Here is a 20,216-nt window from a genome sequence, read left to right as displayed (position 1 = left end):
GCCATTGCAATTATTTTTTTTCTGATATATATTAAAGGAGTTACAACTAAAATGATATGATATCTGGGAACTGTTTCAAATAAATAAACCAAGGGGAGGAGGCAGAGAAAATTCCAGGCATATAATTGAAAAAGGATTGGTCATATGTTGATAAATGTTAAAGGTGGTTAATGGGTACTTACAGTTTTATTATGATTCTCTCTACTTTTCTGCACTTTAAAAAATTTCAATAACATCCTTTTTAAAAAAGAATAGTTGGGAAATGCTTATTCAACAGATGAAAGTAAGAGAGTCCATTACGAAACCAAAAAGATTCCATAGGGACAGGTTATCTTGTTAGTAGTGCACCATTTATATTTAATAATGTTGTATAATTAGGAATTCTTATTTACTATTTTCTAATAGATAAATAATATAAAATAGCTCAGCTGATGTTTACTGTAAAGTGCCAGATAGTAGATACTATTAGGTTTTGTGGGCCATACAGTATCTATCACAACTATTTTGCCATTATTGTGTGAAAACAACACATAAATGAACAAGCACTGTTGTGTTCCAATAAAACTTTACAGACTTCCTTATAATTTTCACACTTCACAAAGTGTTATTCTTTTAACTTTTTTTTAACCATTTAAAAATATAAAAGCCTGGGTGGTTCAGTTGGTTGGGCATCCAACTCTTGATTTCAGCCCAGGTCATGACCCCAGGGCTGTGGAATCAAGCCCAGTGTCAGGTTCCGTGCTAAGTGTGGAGACTGCCTAAGATTCTCTCTGTCTCCCTGTGCCCCTCCCTTGCTCATGCTCTCTCTCTCTCTCTCTCAAATAAACCAAATTAAATTAAAATATATAAATATAAATGTAAAAACCATTCTTAGCTCACAGACCATATAAAAATAGGTAGTAGACTAGAACTGGCCCATCAACAGTACTTTGCAACTCTTGATATAGTTATTAGCTTCTAATTTTATAACCAATTCAATTGTAACCAAGGCTCCTACTTTAGTGAAGAGTTTGGATTTTAAAAACAGGGCGTGCCTAGGTGGCTCAGTTGGTTAAGCATCCAACTCTTGGTTTCAGCTCAGGTCATGATCTTTTTCATGGGATTGAGCCCCACTTCAGACTCTGTGCTAAGAGCATGGAGACTGCTTGAGATTATCTCTCCGCCCCTCTCCCAAACAGGCATTCACACTCTCTCTCTCTCAAAATAAATAAACTTAAAAAACAAATGAAAAAAAAAAAAAAAAAAAGAACCACAGAAGCATACCTTAGGACTAGAAGCATTTAACATGGTAGCTGAAATTCCTAATTGTTTTAAAACCATTAACTGGTCTTCCATAAGAGAGATCAATGGGCAAATCACAAGGGTAAAACCTAAAAGAGAAAGTATCTACTTTAAATTTTATACTACCTCCAGAATGACTTTCAACCACTCACCTGAGGACATCACAACATCAATATGCTACCTATTTTTTACCCTCATTAATAGAGGAGATAGATATAAATAAATGATCATTAGTCAAATAAGCAGATATAAGATTAGACAGAAATCTCTTCCCTCCTTCGTTACTATAAAGATAAAAATAGATATGATTGTGAATTTTTACTTTACTATCATTTTTAACAATCAGCACTGGTAACCTTAGCAAAATAACATAAATCAAGTCAAGTAGTAAGCAGTTATATCAGAAAAAAGTTATTCCAAAGTTTCCAAACATAAGTAACCCGTATAATTAAGAATGATAGTTACAAGAGTATTCTTCCACTTACTGTACCAGATTAATATATGCCACATAGAAACCAGTGAACATTTATTGACTGGATGAAATTCTGATAGTGTCCCCTTTCTCTTATTATTGAAATTGTGCACAGCTGTAAGAGCTATTCTACATTATTAAAATCACTGACCTTATGTTTCTATAGTTTGTTCCTTAAAATAAACCAGAGAGCAGACCAATTAAAAAATATACCAAATTCGGACTTTATCAGGGATTCTGACATCTCAAATAGTCTCTCTGCTGTATTTTCACATTCTCCCTCATCAATGATAACTTCACATTACATTTAAACACAGGCAAGCCTCTCTCATCTTTGAAAAACCCTGGATACCGAATTTAGGGTCCCCTCTCTTTTTCCCTTCACAGCAATTCTTTCCAAAGAATGTCCTATTCATTACCTCCCCTTCCTCAACTCATCTTCCCTCTCTCTCCATTACCATGTAAATTATGTCTCCAAATGTAACCTATTTCAGTGAACAATTTGTCCCAGCCTAGAATTTGGGCAACATTCTAGACTATCCCTTTTCCTACCCCCAATCCAATGAATACCAAGTCCTACTGAATCTACCTCCTAATTATTTCTGGAATTCCTCCATCTTCTAAACCACAATTCTGGCAAGTCTCTTACCTATATAAAACCCTTCAATGGTTTCCCACTCATCTAAGGAAATTTTTATAATATCTTTCAAGACTCTTTCCATGTGCTTGCCCCTCACTGCCTGCCACACTGAAATTCTTCCAGATTATTGATACTCCCTACCATGCATGTTCTTACTTTTGGGCTCTCAGAAATACTGCTCCCCTGCGTGAACATTCTTCCTTCCTCTCCTGTCTATCTTTGCCTACTTATCCTTCAGCTTTCAGCTCAAATGCCACTTGCTCAGGACAGCCTTCTCTGGACAGTCCGTAGACCAGATCTTTGCACTGACTTAATTCCCTATTAACACCTTTATCATGGGACACCTGGGTGGCTCAGTTGGTTAAGTGTCCAACTCACAGTTTGTGAGTTCAAGCCCCGCATTGGGCTCTGTGCTGACAGCTCAGAGACCGGAGCCTGCTTTGGATTCCGTGTCTCCCTTTCTCTCTGCCCCTTCCCTGCTCGTGCGCTCTCTCTCTCTCTCTCTCTCTCTCTCTCAAAATAAATAAATAAATAAATAAATAAATAAATAAATAAATAAATAAAATTAAAAAATTAATTAATTAAAATAAAAAAACATTTATCACAAAACTTTTATTGCAATTGCCTACAATTACCTCTATTTTCTAGTCCAGGTATCAATAAACTAAGAACTAGCTGCTTGTTTGAGTAAATAAAGTTTTAATAGAATACAGGCATATCCATTTGTTTCCATGCTGTCTATGGCTACTTTTGTACCCCAATGGCAGAGTTCAGTAGTTGCCACAGAGACCATATGAACCACACCTATCACATTTACTGACTGCCTCTCTAAAGGTAAGTTTGCTGACCCCTCTCTATCTATACCACTGCTAGTCCCCAAAGAGCAACCCAGTACCTGGGAGCTTGTTAGAAATGCAAGATCTTGGGTCTCACACAAACTCAGAATCTGCATGTCAGTCATGTCACCAGTAATCCTTACACACATTATAGTTTGAGAAAGTTCTGCTTTACACTATGAGCTCTGTGAAAACGAGAACCTTGCCCATTTTGCTCACTACTGTTATCTCCAGTGCCTAACACCCCTAGCTGACACTCAATAAAGATCTGGGACTAGACTCCAGGTCTATAGATTCCTTTTCTAGTACTTTTTGTCCCACAACATGTTTTTTAATTATGTTTGAAGAACCATATAAAAGAACCAATTCTGCTCAAAGTCTTTAACATTCCCTCTTTAAGTGAACCTTTTAAAATGTCTATTAACATTAAGATAAATGAAATTAAAAATGCACTTGATTTATACATAAGTATGGTTAGAAATTATTTTTTTTAAGACTTAAAAGAGAAATTCCTTGGGGTGCCTGGGTGGCTCAGTCGGTTGAATGTCCGACTTTGGCTCAGGTCATGATCTCATGGTTCATGAGTTCAAGTCCACGTCAGGATCTGTGCTGACAGCTTGGAGCCTGGAGCCTGTTTCAGATTCTGTGTCTCCCTCTCTCTGCCCCTCCCCCACTCGTGCTCTGTGTCTCTCTCTCTCTCAAAAATAAACAAACATTTAAAAAAAGACAGAAATTCCTTTGTTCAACTTAAAACGAATCTTTATTAATACATACCATCTGAACATAATGCTGGTAACTGGTAGCATAAGCTCTTTCCACCTCCTGTAGGCATAACAAGAAATACCTCCTTTCCAGACATTGTTACATTAATAGTTTCAAGCTGAAGCAGTCTGAACCTCTGCAGTTTAAAGACATTTTGCAGAACCTCTTTAACTTTACCAGACCAGGGAAAATCTAGACAAAAAATAATAATAAAACAATAATAATAATAAGCCAAATATATTAGAATTATTTAGGATTATAAATGCAATACAAACGTAAGTGGCAGCTTTTATATTAGAGAAAAGCAGTTAAGAATTTATGTAAGTTTTAATATTACTGACAATTTAACCTTTATACTGACAATTTTGAGATTAGTTTAACTCCGAAGCTTAGGCAAAAAGATTTAATGATATATAGTAAGAAACAATCCATCAGAAAAAATGAAAACATTTGCCAGTTGAGAATTAACCTACATAGAAGAGGAAGGTCCTTGACCAGGCATTGAAAACCAGTCTGATTGTTGATCAAGGAATTCATAGTATCATAAAAATCTCAAATACCGTCAAGTTAACAATTATGCGGAGTTTTTTATGTAAATATCTTGTTTAGAAGCAAATCCCCTGAAAAGCAAGGGCTACAAAAGCACTGTTACGAACTCCAGTATAAGTGATAGTTCATGATAAACATGAGACTTGGCAAGATCTTGAATCAAGGAAGGTGTTCACTAGGGCAGGAAAATGAACTAGACTTTGGCAAGTTTGAATTTTTTTTTAATTGTTTAACTTTTTTCTAATTAAAACTTAGAAAATTTAGTAAAAAATCTTCTTTTTCCAAGCACTGACTGATGCTGCTAGAACCATATTTGGAGGGGCGCCTGAATGGGTCAGTCAGTTAAGCGTCCAATTTTGGCTCGGGTCATGATCTCATGGTTCGTGGGTTCAAGCCCTGCGTCAGGGCTCTGTGCTGACAGCTCAAAGCCTGGAGCCTGCTTCGGATTCTGTGTCTCCTCCTCTCTCTGTACCCCTCCCCTGCTCATGCTCTGTCTCTCTCTCTCTCTCAAAAATAAACATTAAAAAATTTTTTTAAAAAAGAACCACATTTGGAAAAAATAATGAAGTGTGAATAATAAAAGCTTCATTCAAAAAGAACATGGGCAAAGAATGGTTTGCCTACTGGTTTCCCATGCACTTAAGGAACAGCCAGTTTCCCTTCCAAGTGCCTAGAAAGCACTGATCCAGGAACAATGATTTAACTCCTGTGTAAAGAAACAAGCAGAAACAAGACTAACAAAAACAGAGCAAACCTTCTTTATTCCAAGCAGCAGGTGAAGAATCCCATTCACTGCTTTCTCCAGCATCAGAATCCTCAAAATGCTGCTTTATTTGGTTTGTTAGGATGTTCTTTTTCTGAATAAGCTCTTGTTGCTTTTCCAGAAGTTCCTGAATTTGAATGTCTACTGCATGTAGCTCATTGGTTACAGACTCCAATTCTTCAGTTAGAGCTATGAGGAAGGAAAAAAAGATGCAATAATTAATTAGTTTTAGGTATCTCTGTTGATTTTTGGCTATTCCTCACCATCAGAATTACAGACAAACTTACAGTAGTAGAGTAAGGTGGTTAAGAGCATGTGTGCTAGAGTCACATAGACCTAAATTTTAGGTCCTCCTCTTAGCTCAGGCTAAGCACTAAACCAAGCCTCAATTTCCCCATCTGTACAAGGGGACAATATCTAGCTTTCATAGTATTATTTTAAAGAATTAAGTGAGATAATATATGGAAAGTTTTAACATAGTAACTGGCACATAGTTATACATTTAATAAATGATCATTATTATATTTACTGTGTTGTAGGGCAATGGTCCAACAGTCTCCTAAGTCATTTAAGTGACCAAACTTTGAAACAAAAGGAAGCTTTTTTTTTGCTAATTTGAATCCAAGGTAGTTAACATATAATGCAATAATGGTTTCAAGAGTAGAATTTAGTGATTCATCACTTACATATAACACCCAGTGCTCATCACAACAAGTGCTCTCTTTAATGCCCATCACTCATTCAGCTCATTGCCCCACCCACCTCCCCTCCAGTAACCCTCAGTTTATTCTGTGTATTTGAAAGTCTCTTATGATTTGCCTTCCTCTGTTTTTATCTTATTTTTCCTTCCCTTCCCCTATGTTCATCTGCTTGTTTCTTAAACACCACACATGAATGAAATCTTAATTTGTCTTTCTCTGACTTACTTCGCTTAGCATAATACACTCTAATTACATCCATGTTGTTGCAAATGGCAAAATTTCATTCTTTTGATTGCCAAGTAATATTCCATTGTATACATATACCACACCTACCTTATCCATTCGTCAGTCGATGTACATTTGGGTTCTTTTCATAATTTGGCTATTGTTGATAGTGCTACTATAAATACTGGTGTGTTGTGCTTCTTCAAATCAGCATTTTTGTATCCTTTGGATAAATACCTAGTAGCGCAATTGCTGGGTCATAGGGTAGCTCTATCTTCAATTTTTTGAGGAACCTTCATATTGTTTTCCAAAGTGGCTAGACCAGTCTGCATTCCCATCAACAGTGCAAAAGGGTTCCCCTTTCTCCATATCCTCACCAACATCTGTCGTCTCCTGAGTTGTTAATTTTAGCCATTCTGACAGGTTATGAAGTAGTATCTCATTGTGGTTTTGATTTGTATTTCCCTGATGATGAGTGATATTCACCCCATAACTACTTAGCTATTATTTCATGAAAACATATTTGGGTTCATATGTTGGCAAGATAAGGCGTTGGTGATTATAAACAAGCTGATGTAACAATTAAAAGAAAAATTGAGTGTGCTACTGGAATTGACATTATAAGTCCATCATCACTAATTTATAAAGCAGACTTAATGTATGATTCTAATCAATCCGAGTATTAAAGTCAAAGTGAGATTCCTTTTGACACCATACCAATAGAAACCAAAAATTTTTAAAGATGTCCTTGATGCTCTCTAAAACATCAGCCTGCTTTAATCAGTGTCTAGCTTTAATGCCCCAAATTTTCATAAGATGAAATCTCATGGCTATGATTTAAAATAGGATGTTATGGTGTTTTTGTATTATGCCAATACCAGAATTGCTTTCCCTGCATGATTCTGGTTAGGATTGGTCACAAGTGAACTCTGCTTCAGACCTGGAAGGTAAAAATGAAACAGCAGTCAGGTTTACATTCAGATGGTTGGCATAATGTCAGGTGCTGCTGGGGCTCATTCACATTGTCATGGATCTGCTGCTTCACCTTCCTGGCATAAAGCAGAACCCAGTTCCACCAGCTCCTACTGAACCTCTTTGGGGCAGTAGCTTGGCCCACAGCTTCTTCAGCTTCCCTGAATCCCTGGCCATGTTCTTGTGCAATTTTCTATGGCAAGTGTACTAGCTCTTCTGCAGGGCACCAGCATCTGGAGTCAGAGCCTTGGAGGCGGTTACACAACCAACACAAGTCCAAGTGAAAGTCCTCCTGGGTTTGAGCTCATCTTTACCCTCCCACACTCCATCTCCATCTTCCTGTTCCTACTGCTGGCACTGCTGACTTCAGGACTAGCAATGGACTGCTTAACCAGGCCCCATGATCATACAGGAACTGATCCCTACAATAAATCCCTTAAATCACTCATGATTCAGCTTCTCTGAGTGAACCCTAACCAATACCAAATGTTCCAGAGGAAAAGAAACTTAAAAGCAGGTTCTCTAAATTGCTTCTCTGCCACCTAGAATAGTCTCTGATCTGATTAGATTTAAAGGCATTAATGACCCTTGCCTGCAGTTCAATTGGTATTCCATGGCATGTAGTAGACAAAGTTACTTAGATTACAATCTAGACACCAGTAATTAAGTATCTAGAGAGGGAAAGGCTCTGGGTGACCAAGTGTTTGCTGTCACAGAATATTTCTGTTGAGAATAACGCGGTTGATTGGCCCCTCCTAAATATGCTGAAAAACCTGAGAGAAATGTAGGATCTGTATAAAGGAACCTCAAAGTCTCTATGATTGTCCCAGAAGAACCCCTTATCTCCTATAGGTACTGGGCCAAGACTACCGAATGTCAAAAGCCAATACAGGCTGAAAGTTAGACCTCTTGAGTCAGTTAGCTGAGTTGTGAATGGAAGGGAAAAGTTCTGGAAGGAAATTAAAAGTACTATTCCAGTAAACGTATGAAACGTAAGAAAGGAAAACAGCCTTAATGCTGATATGAAGAGAGGTTTAGTAATCCGAACAGAAGATCACACCAGCCACAACATTCCCCTAAGCCAAAGCCTAATCCAGAGCAAGGCCCTGACTCTCTTCACTTCTAGGAAGGCTGAGTGCTCACTTTGGCACCACATTTACTAAAATTCTACGAAAGCTCAGAAAGGTGAGGAAGGTGAAGAAAAGTTTGAAGCTAGTCGAGGTTGGTTTGCTAGGTTTAATCTCCACAACATAAAAGTGTTAAGCAGCAAGTGTTGATGTAGAAACACCAAGTTATCCAGAAGATTTAGCTAAAATAGTTAATTAAGGTGGCCACAAGAAACAACAGATTTTTATTGTAGCCTTCTACTGGAAGATGCCATGTAAGACTTTCATAGAGAGGAGAAGTCAATGCCTGGCTACAAAGCTTCTAAGAACAGACTGACTCTCTTGGTAGGATCTAAAGCAGCTGGTGACTTTAAGTTGAAGCCAATGCTCATTTATAATTCCAAAAATCATAGGGGCAAGAAGAATTATGCTAAATCTATTCTGCCTGTGTTCTATAAGCCTGAATCTATAATTATGCACATCTGTTTATAACGTGGGTTATATTTGAGCTCTATTTGAGCCCTAGGGCTCAGAAAAAAGATTTCTTTCATTGACAATGCACTGGTCACCCAAGAGCTCTGATGAAGATGTTTAAAGAGATTCATCTTGTTTTCATGCCTGATAACACAACATCCATCTGTAATTCATGGGTCATTTACTTTCAAGTCTTATTATTTATAAAATACATTTCATAAGGCTATAGCTACCACAGATAGGGATTGCTCTGATGGGTTTGGGTAAAATCAATTGAAAACCTCTGGAAAGGATTCATCACTCTAGATGCCATTCAGAAAATTCATGATCCATAGGAAGGTGTCAAAATATCAACATTAATAGGAATTTGGAAGTTGATTCCAACCCTCATGGATGACTTAGAGGGCTCAAGATTTCAGTGGAGTAAGTCACTGCAGATGAGGTGGGAATAGCAAGAGAACTAGAATTAGAAGTGGAGCCTGGGACACCTAGGTGGCTCAGTGGGTTAAGCGTCCATCTCTTGGTTTCGGCTCAGGTCACAATCTCACGGTTCATGAGTTCAAGTGCTGCATTGGCTCTGTGTTGACAGTGTGGAGCCTGCTTGGGATTCTCTCTCTCTCTGTCCCTCCCCTGCTCATTCTTTCTCTCTCTCAAAATAAATAAATAAACTTAAAAAAAAAAAAAGTGGAGCCTGAAGATGTGACTGAATTGCTGCCATCTCATGATAAAACTTTAACAGAAGTTAAATGAACAAAGAAAGTGGTTTCTTGAGATGGAATCTACTCCCAGTGAAGATGCTGTGAAGATGGTTGAAAGGACAACCAAGGATTTAGAATATTACATAAACTTAGTTGATAGAGCAGTGACAAGTTTTGAGAGGACTGACTCCAATTCTGAAAGATGTTCTACTGTGGGTGAAATGCTATCATACATACAGAGAAATCATTCGTGAAAGGAAGAATCTATTAATGCAGCAAACTTAAGTGTTGTCTTATTTAAGAAATTGCCACAGCCACCCCACCCTTCAAAACCACCACCCTGATCAGTCAGAAGCCATCAACATTACAGCAAGACCCTCTACCAGCAAAAACATTACACTCACTGAAAGCTCAGATGATAGCTAGGATTTTTCAGCAATCAAGTATCTCTAATTAGGTATGAACATCATTGTTTGACGTTCTATTGCACACTTAATAGAGAACAGTATAAACATAATGTTTATATGCACTGGACAACTAAAAAGTTCATTTGACTAGCTTTATTGTGATATTGACTTATTATTGCAGTGGTTGGAAACAAATCTGAAGATCTCTGAGGTATGCCTGTATCACCAGAGATATGGTGGGAATATGTGAGGGAACAGATCCCAATGGTACTAAATCAGAGTGAATAGAATATTAAATGAACCTAAATTCACTGATACAGACTCAATATGAAAGTATGGTTTAGTGCAGTAGTACAGTGGCCAGGAGTGGCTCTAATAATTTACTTCGTTGGTTGCCAGAAACCTGGCTCCAAAGATGAATTATTAGAAAGTTGAGATAGTGGGGCGCCTGGGTGGCGCAGTCGGTCAAGCGTCCGACTTCAGCCAGGTCACGATCTCGCGGTCCGGGAGTTCGAGCCCCGCGTCGGGCTCTGGGCTGATGGCTCAGAGCCTGGAGCCTGTTTCCGATTCTGTGTCTCCCTCTCTCTCTGCCCCTCCCCCATTCATGCTCTGTCTCTCTCTGTCCCAAAAATAAATAAACGTTGAAAAAAAAAATTAAAAAAAAAAAAAAGGAAAGTTGAGATAGAATGACACAGGTGTAGATCTCAATGATACTGAAGGGCTAGAACTTTCTGGGTATACACTAAAGGAGGTGATCCAGAGGCTTCAGGACAGGAGAATGCTACCCAGCTTCCCTGAAGAGCTCACAGTGACTGGTCTCTGTAAGCTAGGAATGACAGCGAGGGAAGTACTGCCTTTGAAGCAGATCAACAGAATCAATGAGAATAATGGATTTTCCAAGGTATGAGGGCTAATTCAGTTCACAACCAAAGAAAAGATATATGTGGTTGCTATAACAGGCAACAGAGCAGAAACAGTAATCAGAATAGTCTGATCCGCAGAGAACTCTGGCATTGGCTAGTTGATCATGATGTCCTTGAAACGGTTTACTTGATTTGAATATGCAGAATGCAAAGCCCTGATTCTGGTAAACTAAGTTTGACTTGAATCACTATAGAGTCAGAGTCTTTCAACCAGCTCCCAGAAAAGAACCAATTTATAGACCCAGAGTCCCCTGAATAGAGATTGGGACCCTGTGAGAAAAGACACAACTAAAAATTTATATAGTAAATCTTCTCACTAGTGTTCTCCAAAGAAACGTATCAGGGTAATTATGTATTGGGGAAAGGAAAATAGCTTCTCATAAATTACTAGACACTAACTCTGAATGGACAGTTCCTGGAAGATAAATGCCATGGTGATCCACCAGTCAAAACAGGGACTGGACTTATGCAAATCACGTGATCAATGCAGTTTTGCTCATGTCCATCATACAGTGGGCTCAGGAGATCCTCTAACCCATTCTATGCTTTTCTCTCCAGTTCTAGATCATATTATCAGAATAGATACATTCAGCAATGGGCCAAATACATATATCAGTCCCCTCTTAGGAAAGACTAAGTGGAAGCCAGTATAACTGCCCTTACCTACCAAAACAATGAATAATGCTGTTTGTCCTATAGATCGGATTCTTGAGCCTAGGGATCAGGGTGGAAATGAGAGTGGCTCTTCTTACTATTACCACTTACTAGTGATCCACTAATAAAATGTTTGCTTCCCATCCCTGAAACTTTGAACCTTACTGGTTTAGAGGTCTTATCAGGAAGGAATGCTTCTACCAGGGGAAAATGCAGTGGTTCCATTTAAACAGAAGTTGGTGGGATTGCAAACTGGTGTAGCCATTCTGGAGAATAGTATGGAGGCTCCTCAAGAACTACCCTATAACCCAGAAATTGCATTACTAGGTATTTACCCAAAGGACACAAAAATACTGATTCAAAGGGGTACATGCACCCTGATGTTTACAGCAGCATTATCAACAATAGTCAAACTGTGGAGACAGCCCAAATGTCCATCAACAACTGATGAATGGATAAAAAAGATGTGGTATATATACACAATGGAATATTACTCAGCCATCAAAAAATGAAATCTTGCCATTTACAACGACATTGATGGAGCCAGAGTGTATTACGCTAAGTGAAATCAGTCAGTCAGAGGAAGATAAATACTGTATGATCTCACTCATATGTGGAATTTAAGAAACAGATGAACATATGGGAAGAGACAAAGGAAAAAGAGAGAGAAACAAACCGTAAGAGACTTTTTAATGTTTATTTTTGAAAGAGAGAAACAGAGTGTGAGCAGGGGAGTGGCAGAGAGAGGGAGACACAGAATCCAAAGCAGGCTCCAGGCTCTGAGCTGTCAGCAAGGAGACCAGTGTGGAGCTCAAACTCACGAACCATGAGATCATGACTTGAGCCAAAGTCAGATGCTTACCCCACTGAGCCACCCAGGCACCCCCATAAGAGAATCTTAACGATAGAGAACAAAAAGGGTTGATGGAGGGAGGTGGGCAGGGAGTGGGCTAAATGGGTGATGGGTATTAAGAGCACTTGTTGTGATGAACACTGGGTATTACATGTGATGAATTACTGAATTCTACTCCAGAAACCAATATTGCACTGTATGTTCACTAAAACTAAAATTTAAATTAAAAAACAAAAAATAAAAATAAATGGAAGCGGACTGCTTCTTGACCACTTTGAGCTCCTCATGCCAGTAAATCAACAGGAAAAGATGGAGGTTACTGTACTGGCTTGGGTGACTGATTCTGACTATTCAAGGGAAACTGGATTCCTACAACACTACTGAAATAAGGAAGAGTATGTGTGAAATGTAGGAAAACCTCTAGGGTACCTTTTGGTATTCCCATGTTCTGTGATCAAAGTTAATGCAAAACTACAAAAGCTAAATCCAAGCAAACTGCTAAGGCAAGTCCACACACCGGGCAAGGATTTGTAACCAGGTGAGGTGTTGTTGACAGCAAAGAAGGAATACAAAAGTGAAGAACATAGTTATAAAATAACATCTAATGACCACATGACCAGGTGAGAAACAGGACTGTAATAACTACAAGCATCTCTTCCTTTTTGTTATTGGTGGTAGGTATGTATGTATGTATCTAGGTCCCTTTTCCTATTTTCCTAACATCTAAATAAAATGTGCTAATAGTAGCTGACTTCATATCTCAGGAATTAAGTTAGAGGATTACCAAGAAGGATGTGATTTAGCAAGAGGAATGAGCATCATCCAAAGATGAATAACAAGAACGTGTGCCCTTTTTGGGGGAGAAGAAGAGTTTGTCTTTGGTTGTACAAGGGACAGTTGTTTCCTTGGGCAGCCAGATATATGGAAGGTAGAAGTGAAAGAGTGCCCTTGTTTTCCATATGTGGAAAGGTTAGTTAAGACCAGGACTGATGACCTCACTGGCACAGGGCAGCACCGAGCCCACAACTCTGGCTGCTGCTAGATATCCTTGGGGAAAGAGCAGAGTCTGTAGCTCCCCCAGATGCTGTTGGTTCTCCTTCAGCTTCTCTGAACCCTCAGCCAAGCAGTATGCCAGTCCATGTGCATGTACACCCACTCCTGAATCATCCACACTGGAGACTGTGAGGCACTGAGACTAATACAGGTTCTGCTAAGAAACACGATTCACGATTCACAGGTTGCAGTTTGCCTCTGCACCCCCACTGTACATCACCTTCTCTTCCTGACCGCTGGCGTGGACTTCAGTGCCACACACACAGGTGACAAACACCAGGGAAGAGCTTGACCACTTCACACAATCACGTAAGGTTAAATCCCTCCAGTAAATCCCTTGTATCATGCATAGTGCCTCTGCTTCTCTGATCAAACCCTAACTGACAGAGAACTTCCGATCCAAGATGGCAACATAGAAGACCCTGAACTCATCTCCTCCACAGACACAACAAATCTACACCTATTAACAGAGCAATTCCTTCTGAAGAACTGCAAGGAGACTGAACAGCTTCTGCACAACAAAAGATAGAGCACATGAAAAACAGCAAGAGACACACACTGTAACAAAGAAAATTCCCAGCCCCTATGCTGCAAACTACAGTGGGAAAGGATACTATTGAAGGACCGGGAGCAGGTTCATCTGCCCTGGGACACAGAAAAACAGCCACAGTTTGGAAGGGAAATTAGAATATAAAGGAACCAGCCTTAGGCCACTACCAAATGGTGGGGCAGCTCCTAGAACTCTCTCCAGATCTGAGGCGCTGGCAAGTGCCATGGTTAACGTTCCCAGTCCACCTTGACAGCACAGACGGGAGCGGGTTCCAGAAGCCATAGCTGGCCTGCTGCCTCTGCGAGCCCTGGTCATACTAGCCCTGAACCCCCTAGGACACAGAAAAAAAGCCACAGTTTAACAGAACAACTGAAATATAAAGGATCCAGCCCTAGAACTCCACCAAATGGCAAGGGAGCTGCTGGAAATCTCTCTGGATTGAAGGGGCTGGTTGAGTGGAGAGTATACATTACTTTCCACCTTGATTACATGGACGGGAGCATGGTCTAGGCACCTTAACTGGCCTATTGCCTCAGTGAGTCCTGGTCCCCTAGCCCACACCATCCCAAGCCGACCTACCAGGGCAGCCACGGTACAATGAATGCCAGGAAACCCTTGGTCAGCACTCACCACAGCTATGGCCATCTTGCCAAAGTGACATAGGCCCAAAGCACCCTGGAACAATCCAAATCTGTACCATACTGGCTCCAGATGACATGCTAGGACACCACAGTGAACAGCACTCCAGGACCTCCTGGCTCATGCTCTCTTCCACTCCAGCCACCCTGCAAGAGCGCCACTTGCACAGTGTGCCACAGGAGCCACTGGCTTGCACACACCTTGGCTACAGCCACTCTGCCAAGGCACACCCTACATGGAGTGCCCTGGGACTCCCCTCCTTCCCAAACCTTGCCTCTGTTCCAGCAGCCCCACCACAACCAACTCATGTCCACTTCAGCTCCAGCCACACCATTCGGGTGCCCCTTATGCTAAAAACCTTGGGACACCCTGGCTTGCACCCACTTCAGCTACAGCTCTCCTGCCAGGGCACCATCTGTACAGAAAGGCCTGGGACTGCCTCAGCCAATGCCCACTTCAGCTCTGGCCATCCCACCAAAGCAACATCAGTACAGAGTGCCCCAGAAACCCTGGCCCACACCAAAGCCTCAGCCAGCCAGCAAAAGTCACCAAGCACACACAGTCTGCACAGAAGACAACTATACATACACAAAACCATTCCTTCAAGTTTAGGAGAAGTAGCTGAAACAAACACAGAAGGTCAAAAAACATGAGACAGGAGCATATGTTCCCAACACAAGAAGACAAAACCTCAGAAAAAGGACTGAAAGATGGATATGGCAAATCTAACTAATGAAGAATTCAAAGTAATGGTCATAAAGATGTTCACTGGACTGGAAAGAAGAGTGGATGAATTCAGTGAAACTTCAACAAAGAGATACAAAATATACAAAGGAACCAATCAGAAGTGAAGAATAGAATAACTGAAATTAAAAAATATAGTAGAAGGAATCAACACTTCACAGGATAGGTTAAGGGACCTCTGAAATAACCTCAAGCATAATAACATTTGCATTTTTAGTGGTCTCAAAAGCAGAAGAGAAAGAAAAGGGGGCAGAAAACTTTTCCAATTTCCCTAACCTGCAGAAGGAAACAGACATCTAGGTTCAGGAAGCACTGAGAGCCCATAACAAGGTGAAGCCAAGGAGGGCCATATCAAGTCATATAATAATTAAAACGGCAAACATTAAAGATTAAGAGAGAGTTTCAAAAGTAGCAAGAAAGAAGCAAAAGTTATATGCGAGGGAAACAGCTTAGAGCCCAGAGCCTACTATGGATTGTGTCTCCCTCTCTCTCTGCCCCTTCCCTGCTCACACTCTCTCTCCCTCAAAAATAAATAAACATTAATAAATAAATAAATAAATAAATAAATATTAAACAAAAAGAGAAACTGAAAACCAAATAAATAAAATCAGAAATGCAAAATACATAACAACTGACACCACAGAAATACAAAAGATTACATAATAGGCTACAATGAAAAATTATATACTAGCAAATAAGACCAACTAGAAGAAATGGATAAATTCCTAGACACTTACCACCTTCCAAAACTGATCAGGAAGAAATAGAAACTGACCAATTACAGGCAACACAATTAAATCAGTAATCAAAGAACTACCAACAAAGGAAAGTCCAAGACCAGATAGATTCACAGGTGAATTCTACCACGCATTTAAAGAACAGTAATACCTATTCTCCTCAAACTATTGGAAAAATGAGGAAGCAAAACTTCCAAATACATTCTACAAGACTGGCATTATCTTCATGCCAAAGCCACACAAAGATACTACCAAAAAAAAAAAAAGAAAACCAGAGACCAATATTGCTAATAAACATAGACGCAAAAGTCCTGAATAAAATATTAGCAAAGCACATTCAACAATACTTTAAAAGGATCATTCACCTCAATCAAGTGGGACTTATTCTGAGGAGGAAAGAATAAATCAATATTCACAAATCAATCAACGTGATATACCACATTAACAAAATGAAGGATACAACTCATATGATCATCTCAACAGATGCAGAAAAAGCATTTGACAAAATTCAACATCCATTCATGATAAAAACTCTCAACAAAGTTGAGTTTAGAGGGAATATACATCAACATAATAAAGGCCATATAAGACAAACTCACATCTAACATACTCCAGAGGTGAAAAACTGAGAGCTCTTCCTCTAATATCAGAAAAGGCAAGATGTTGTTCACTCTCAACACTTTCATTCAACATAATACTGAAAGTCCTAGAAACAGCAATCAGAAAATTTTTTTTTTCCTAACCTGGTACATTTTTTTTTTTCAATATATGAAATTTATTGTCAAATTGGTTTCCATACAACACCCAGTGCTCATCCCAAAAGGTGCCCTCCTCAATACCCATCACCCACCCTCCACTCCCTCCCACCCCCCATCAACCCTCAGTTTGTTCTCAGTTTTTAAGAGTCTCTTATGCTTTGGCTCTCTCCCACTCTAACCTCTTTTTTTTTTCCTTCCCCTTCCTCATGGGTTTCTGTTAAGTTTCTCAGAATCCACATAAGAGTGAAACCATATGGTATCTGTCTTTCTCTGTATGGCTTATTTCACTTAGCATCACACTCTCCAGTTCCATCCACGTTGCTACAAAGGGCCATATTTTGTTCTTTCTCATTGCCACGTAGTACTCCATTGTGTATATAAACCACAATTTCTTTATCCATTCATCAGTTGATGGACATTTAGGCTCTTTCCATAATTTGGCTATTGTTGAGAGTGCTGCTATAAACATTGGGGTACAAGTGCCCCTATGCATCAGTACTCCTGTATCCCTTGGGTAAATTCCTAGCAGTGCTATTGCTGGGTCATAGAGTAGGTCTATTTTTAATTTTCTGAGGAACCTCCACACTGCTTTCCAGAATGGCTGCAGCAATTTGCATTCCCACCAACAGTGCAAGAGGGTTCCCGTTTCTCCACATCCTCTCCAGCATCTACAGTCTCCTGATTTGTTCATTTTGGCCACTCTGACTGGCGTGAGGTGATATCTGAGTGTGGTTTTGATTTGTATTTCTCTGATAAGGAGCGACGTTGAGCATCTTTTCATGTGCCTGTTGGCCATCCGGATGTCTTCTTTGGAGAAGTGTCTATTCATGTTTTCTGCCCATTTCTTCACTGGGTTATTTGTTTTTCGGGTGTGGAGTTTGGTGAGCTCTTTATAGATTATGGATACTAGCCCTTTGTCTGATATGTCATTTGCAAATATCTTTTCCCATTCCGTTGGTTGCCTTTTAGTTTTGTTGGTTGTTTCCTTTGCTGTGCAGAAGCTTTTTATCTTCATAAGGTCCCAGTAATTCATTTTTGCTTTTAATTCCCTTGCCTTTGGGGATGTGTCGAGGAAGAGATTGCTACGGCTGAGGTCAGAGAGGTCTTTTCCTGCTTTCTCCTCTAGGGTTTTGATGGTTTCCTGTCTCACATTCAGGTCCTTTATCCATTTTGAGTTTATTTTTGTGAATGGTGTGAGAAAGTGGTCTAGTTTCAACCTTCTGCATGTTGCTGTCCAGTTCTCCCAGCACCATTTGTTAAAGAGACTGTCTTTTTTCCATTGGATGTTCTTTCCTGCTTTGTCAAAGATAAGTTGGCCATACGTTTGTGGGTCTAGTTCTGGGGTTTCTATTCTATTCCATTGGTCTATGTGTCTGTTTTTGTGCCAATACCATGCTGTCTTGATGATTACAGCTTTGTAGTAGAAGCAATCAGACAATTTAAAAAACTAGACAAAAGGCATTCGGATTGGTAAGGAGTAAATAAAACTGTTACTATTTGTTGGTGACATGACCCTATTAGAAAACACTAAAGACTCCACTAAAACACTACTAGAACTGACAAACTCAGTGAAGTTGCAAGATACAAAATTAATATATAGAAATCTGTTGCATTTCTATACTCTAATAATGAAGTAGAAGAAAGAGAAATTTACAACTGCACCAAAAAGAATAAAATACTCAGAAATACACTTAACCATAAAGATCAAAGACCTATATACTGAAAACTAGAGGACACTGCTAAGAGAAACTGAAGAAAACACAAATAAATAGAAAGATATTCTCTCCTCACAGACTGGAAGAATTAACATTGTTAAAATGTTCATAATACCTGAAGCAACCTACAGATGCAATGCAATTTCAAGCAAAATTCCAATATATTTTTCACAGAACTAGAACAAATAATTCCAAAACTATGGAACCACAAAAGACCCCAAATAGCCAAAGCAATCTTCAGAAAGAAGAACAAAGCTGGACAATCCCAGATTTCAAGATATACTACACAAATATAGTAATCAAAACAGTACGCTATTGTCACAAAAACAGACACACAGATTATAGAACAGACAAGAGAGCCCAAAAATAAATCTACGCTTATGTGGTCAATTAATCTATGGCAATGAAGGGAAGAATATACAATGGGGAAAAGACAGTGTTTTCAATACATGGTGTTGAGAAAACTGGGTGGCTACATGCAAAAGAATGAAATTGGACCATTTTCTTACACAATACACAAAAACAAACTCAAAATGGATTAAAGACCTAAATGTGAGACCTTACCATTAAACTCCCAAAAGAAAACCCATGCAGAAATTTTTTAGACACTGCCCTTAGCAACATTATCTAAGTTTTCTCAAGCAAGGAAAACAAATGCAAATATAAACTATTGAGACTACATCAAAATAAAATGTTTTTGCACAACCATCAACAAAACAAAATGGCAACATAGTGAATGACAGAAGATATGTGCAAATGATATCTAATAAGGGATTAACATCCAAAATACATTAAGAACTTACACAACTCAACACCAGAAAAACCCAAACAATCTAATTAAAAATTTGGCAGAATACCTGAATAGACATTTTTCTGTAGACAGAGATGACAGACAGATGAAAAGATGTTCAACATCACTAATCATTAGGGAAATGCAAATCAAAACCACAACAGAATATCACCTCACACCAGTCCAAATGGCTACTATCAAAAACACAAGGGGCACCTGGGTGGCACAGTCGGTTAAGCATCCGACTTCAGCCAGGTCACGATCTCGCGGTCTGTGGGTTCGAGCCCCGCGTCAGGCTCTGGGCTGATGGCTCAGAGCCTGGAGCCTGTTTCCGATTCTGTGTCTCCCTCTCTCTCTCTGCCCCTCCCCCGTTCATGCTCTGTCTCTCTCTGTCCCAAAAATAAATAAACGTTGAAAAAAAAAAAATTTAAAAAAAACAAAAACACAAGAAGTAGCAAGTATTGATAAGGATGTGGAGAAAAAAGAACTTTCATGCACATGTAAAAACAGTATGGAGGTTCCAAAAAACATTAAAAGTAGAAATACCATATAATCTAGCAATTCTCCTTCTGGGTATTTATCCAAAGAAAATGAAAATACTAATTCAAAAAGATATACACATCTCTATGTTCACTGCAGCATTATTTACAATAGCCAGGATATGGAAGCAAACCAAGCATCCATTGATAGACAAATGGATAAAGAAGATGTGGTGTGTGTGTGTGTATATATATATATATATATATATATATATATATATGCATGCAATGGAATATTACTCAGCCATAGAAAAGAATGAGAGCTTGTTATTTGAAATAAGATGGATGGACCTAAGAGGTATTAGGCTAAATAAGTCAGAGAAAGACAAATACCATATGATTTCATTTACATGTGGAATGTTTAAAAAAAAACTC

The 20,216-nt window shown here is 39.2% G+C and overlaps 1 protein-coding gene across 3 annotated transcripts in view; it reads right to left on the bottom strand.

Moving 5' to 3' along the window:
- The window catches only part of RECQL (RecQ like helicase), a 58,435-nt gene that overhangs the window by 29,786 nt on the left and 8,433 nt on the right, over window positions 1-20,216 (bottom strand). For 2 of the 3 annotated variants that reach the window (XM_086713911.1, XM_086713909.1), the window contains exons 3-5: window positions 5,295-5,492; window positions 4,004-4,183; window positions 1,264-1,370 (exon numbers count right to left, since the gene is read on the bottom strand). In XM_086713911.1, coding sequence (XP_086570037.1) covers window positions 1,264-1,370; window positions 4,004-4,183; window positions 5,295-5,492 — 485 coding nt within the window. Of the gene's footprint in view, window positions 1-1,263; window positions 1,371-4,003; window positions 4,184-5,294; window positions 5,493-6,337; window positions 7,170-20,216 lie in introns of all 3 variants that reach the window. The other variant, XM_086713910.1, reaches the window with a different exon arrangement.

The sequence above is a fragment of the Puma concolor genome, chromosome B4 (genome assembly GCF_028749965.1).
Source record: "Puma concolor isolate L17-30 chromosome B4, mPumCon1.1.hap2, whole genome shotgun sequence".
Classification (NCBI taxonomy): Eukaryota; Metazoa; Chordata; class Mammalia; order Carnivora; family Felidae; genus Puma; species Puma concolor.
The sequence above is the reverse complement of the archived record's forward strand: the minus strand, read 5'-3'. Positions and strand labels throughout refer to the sequence as shown.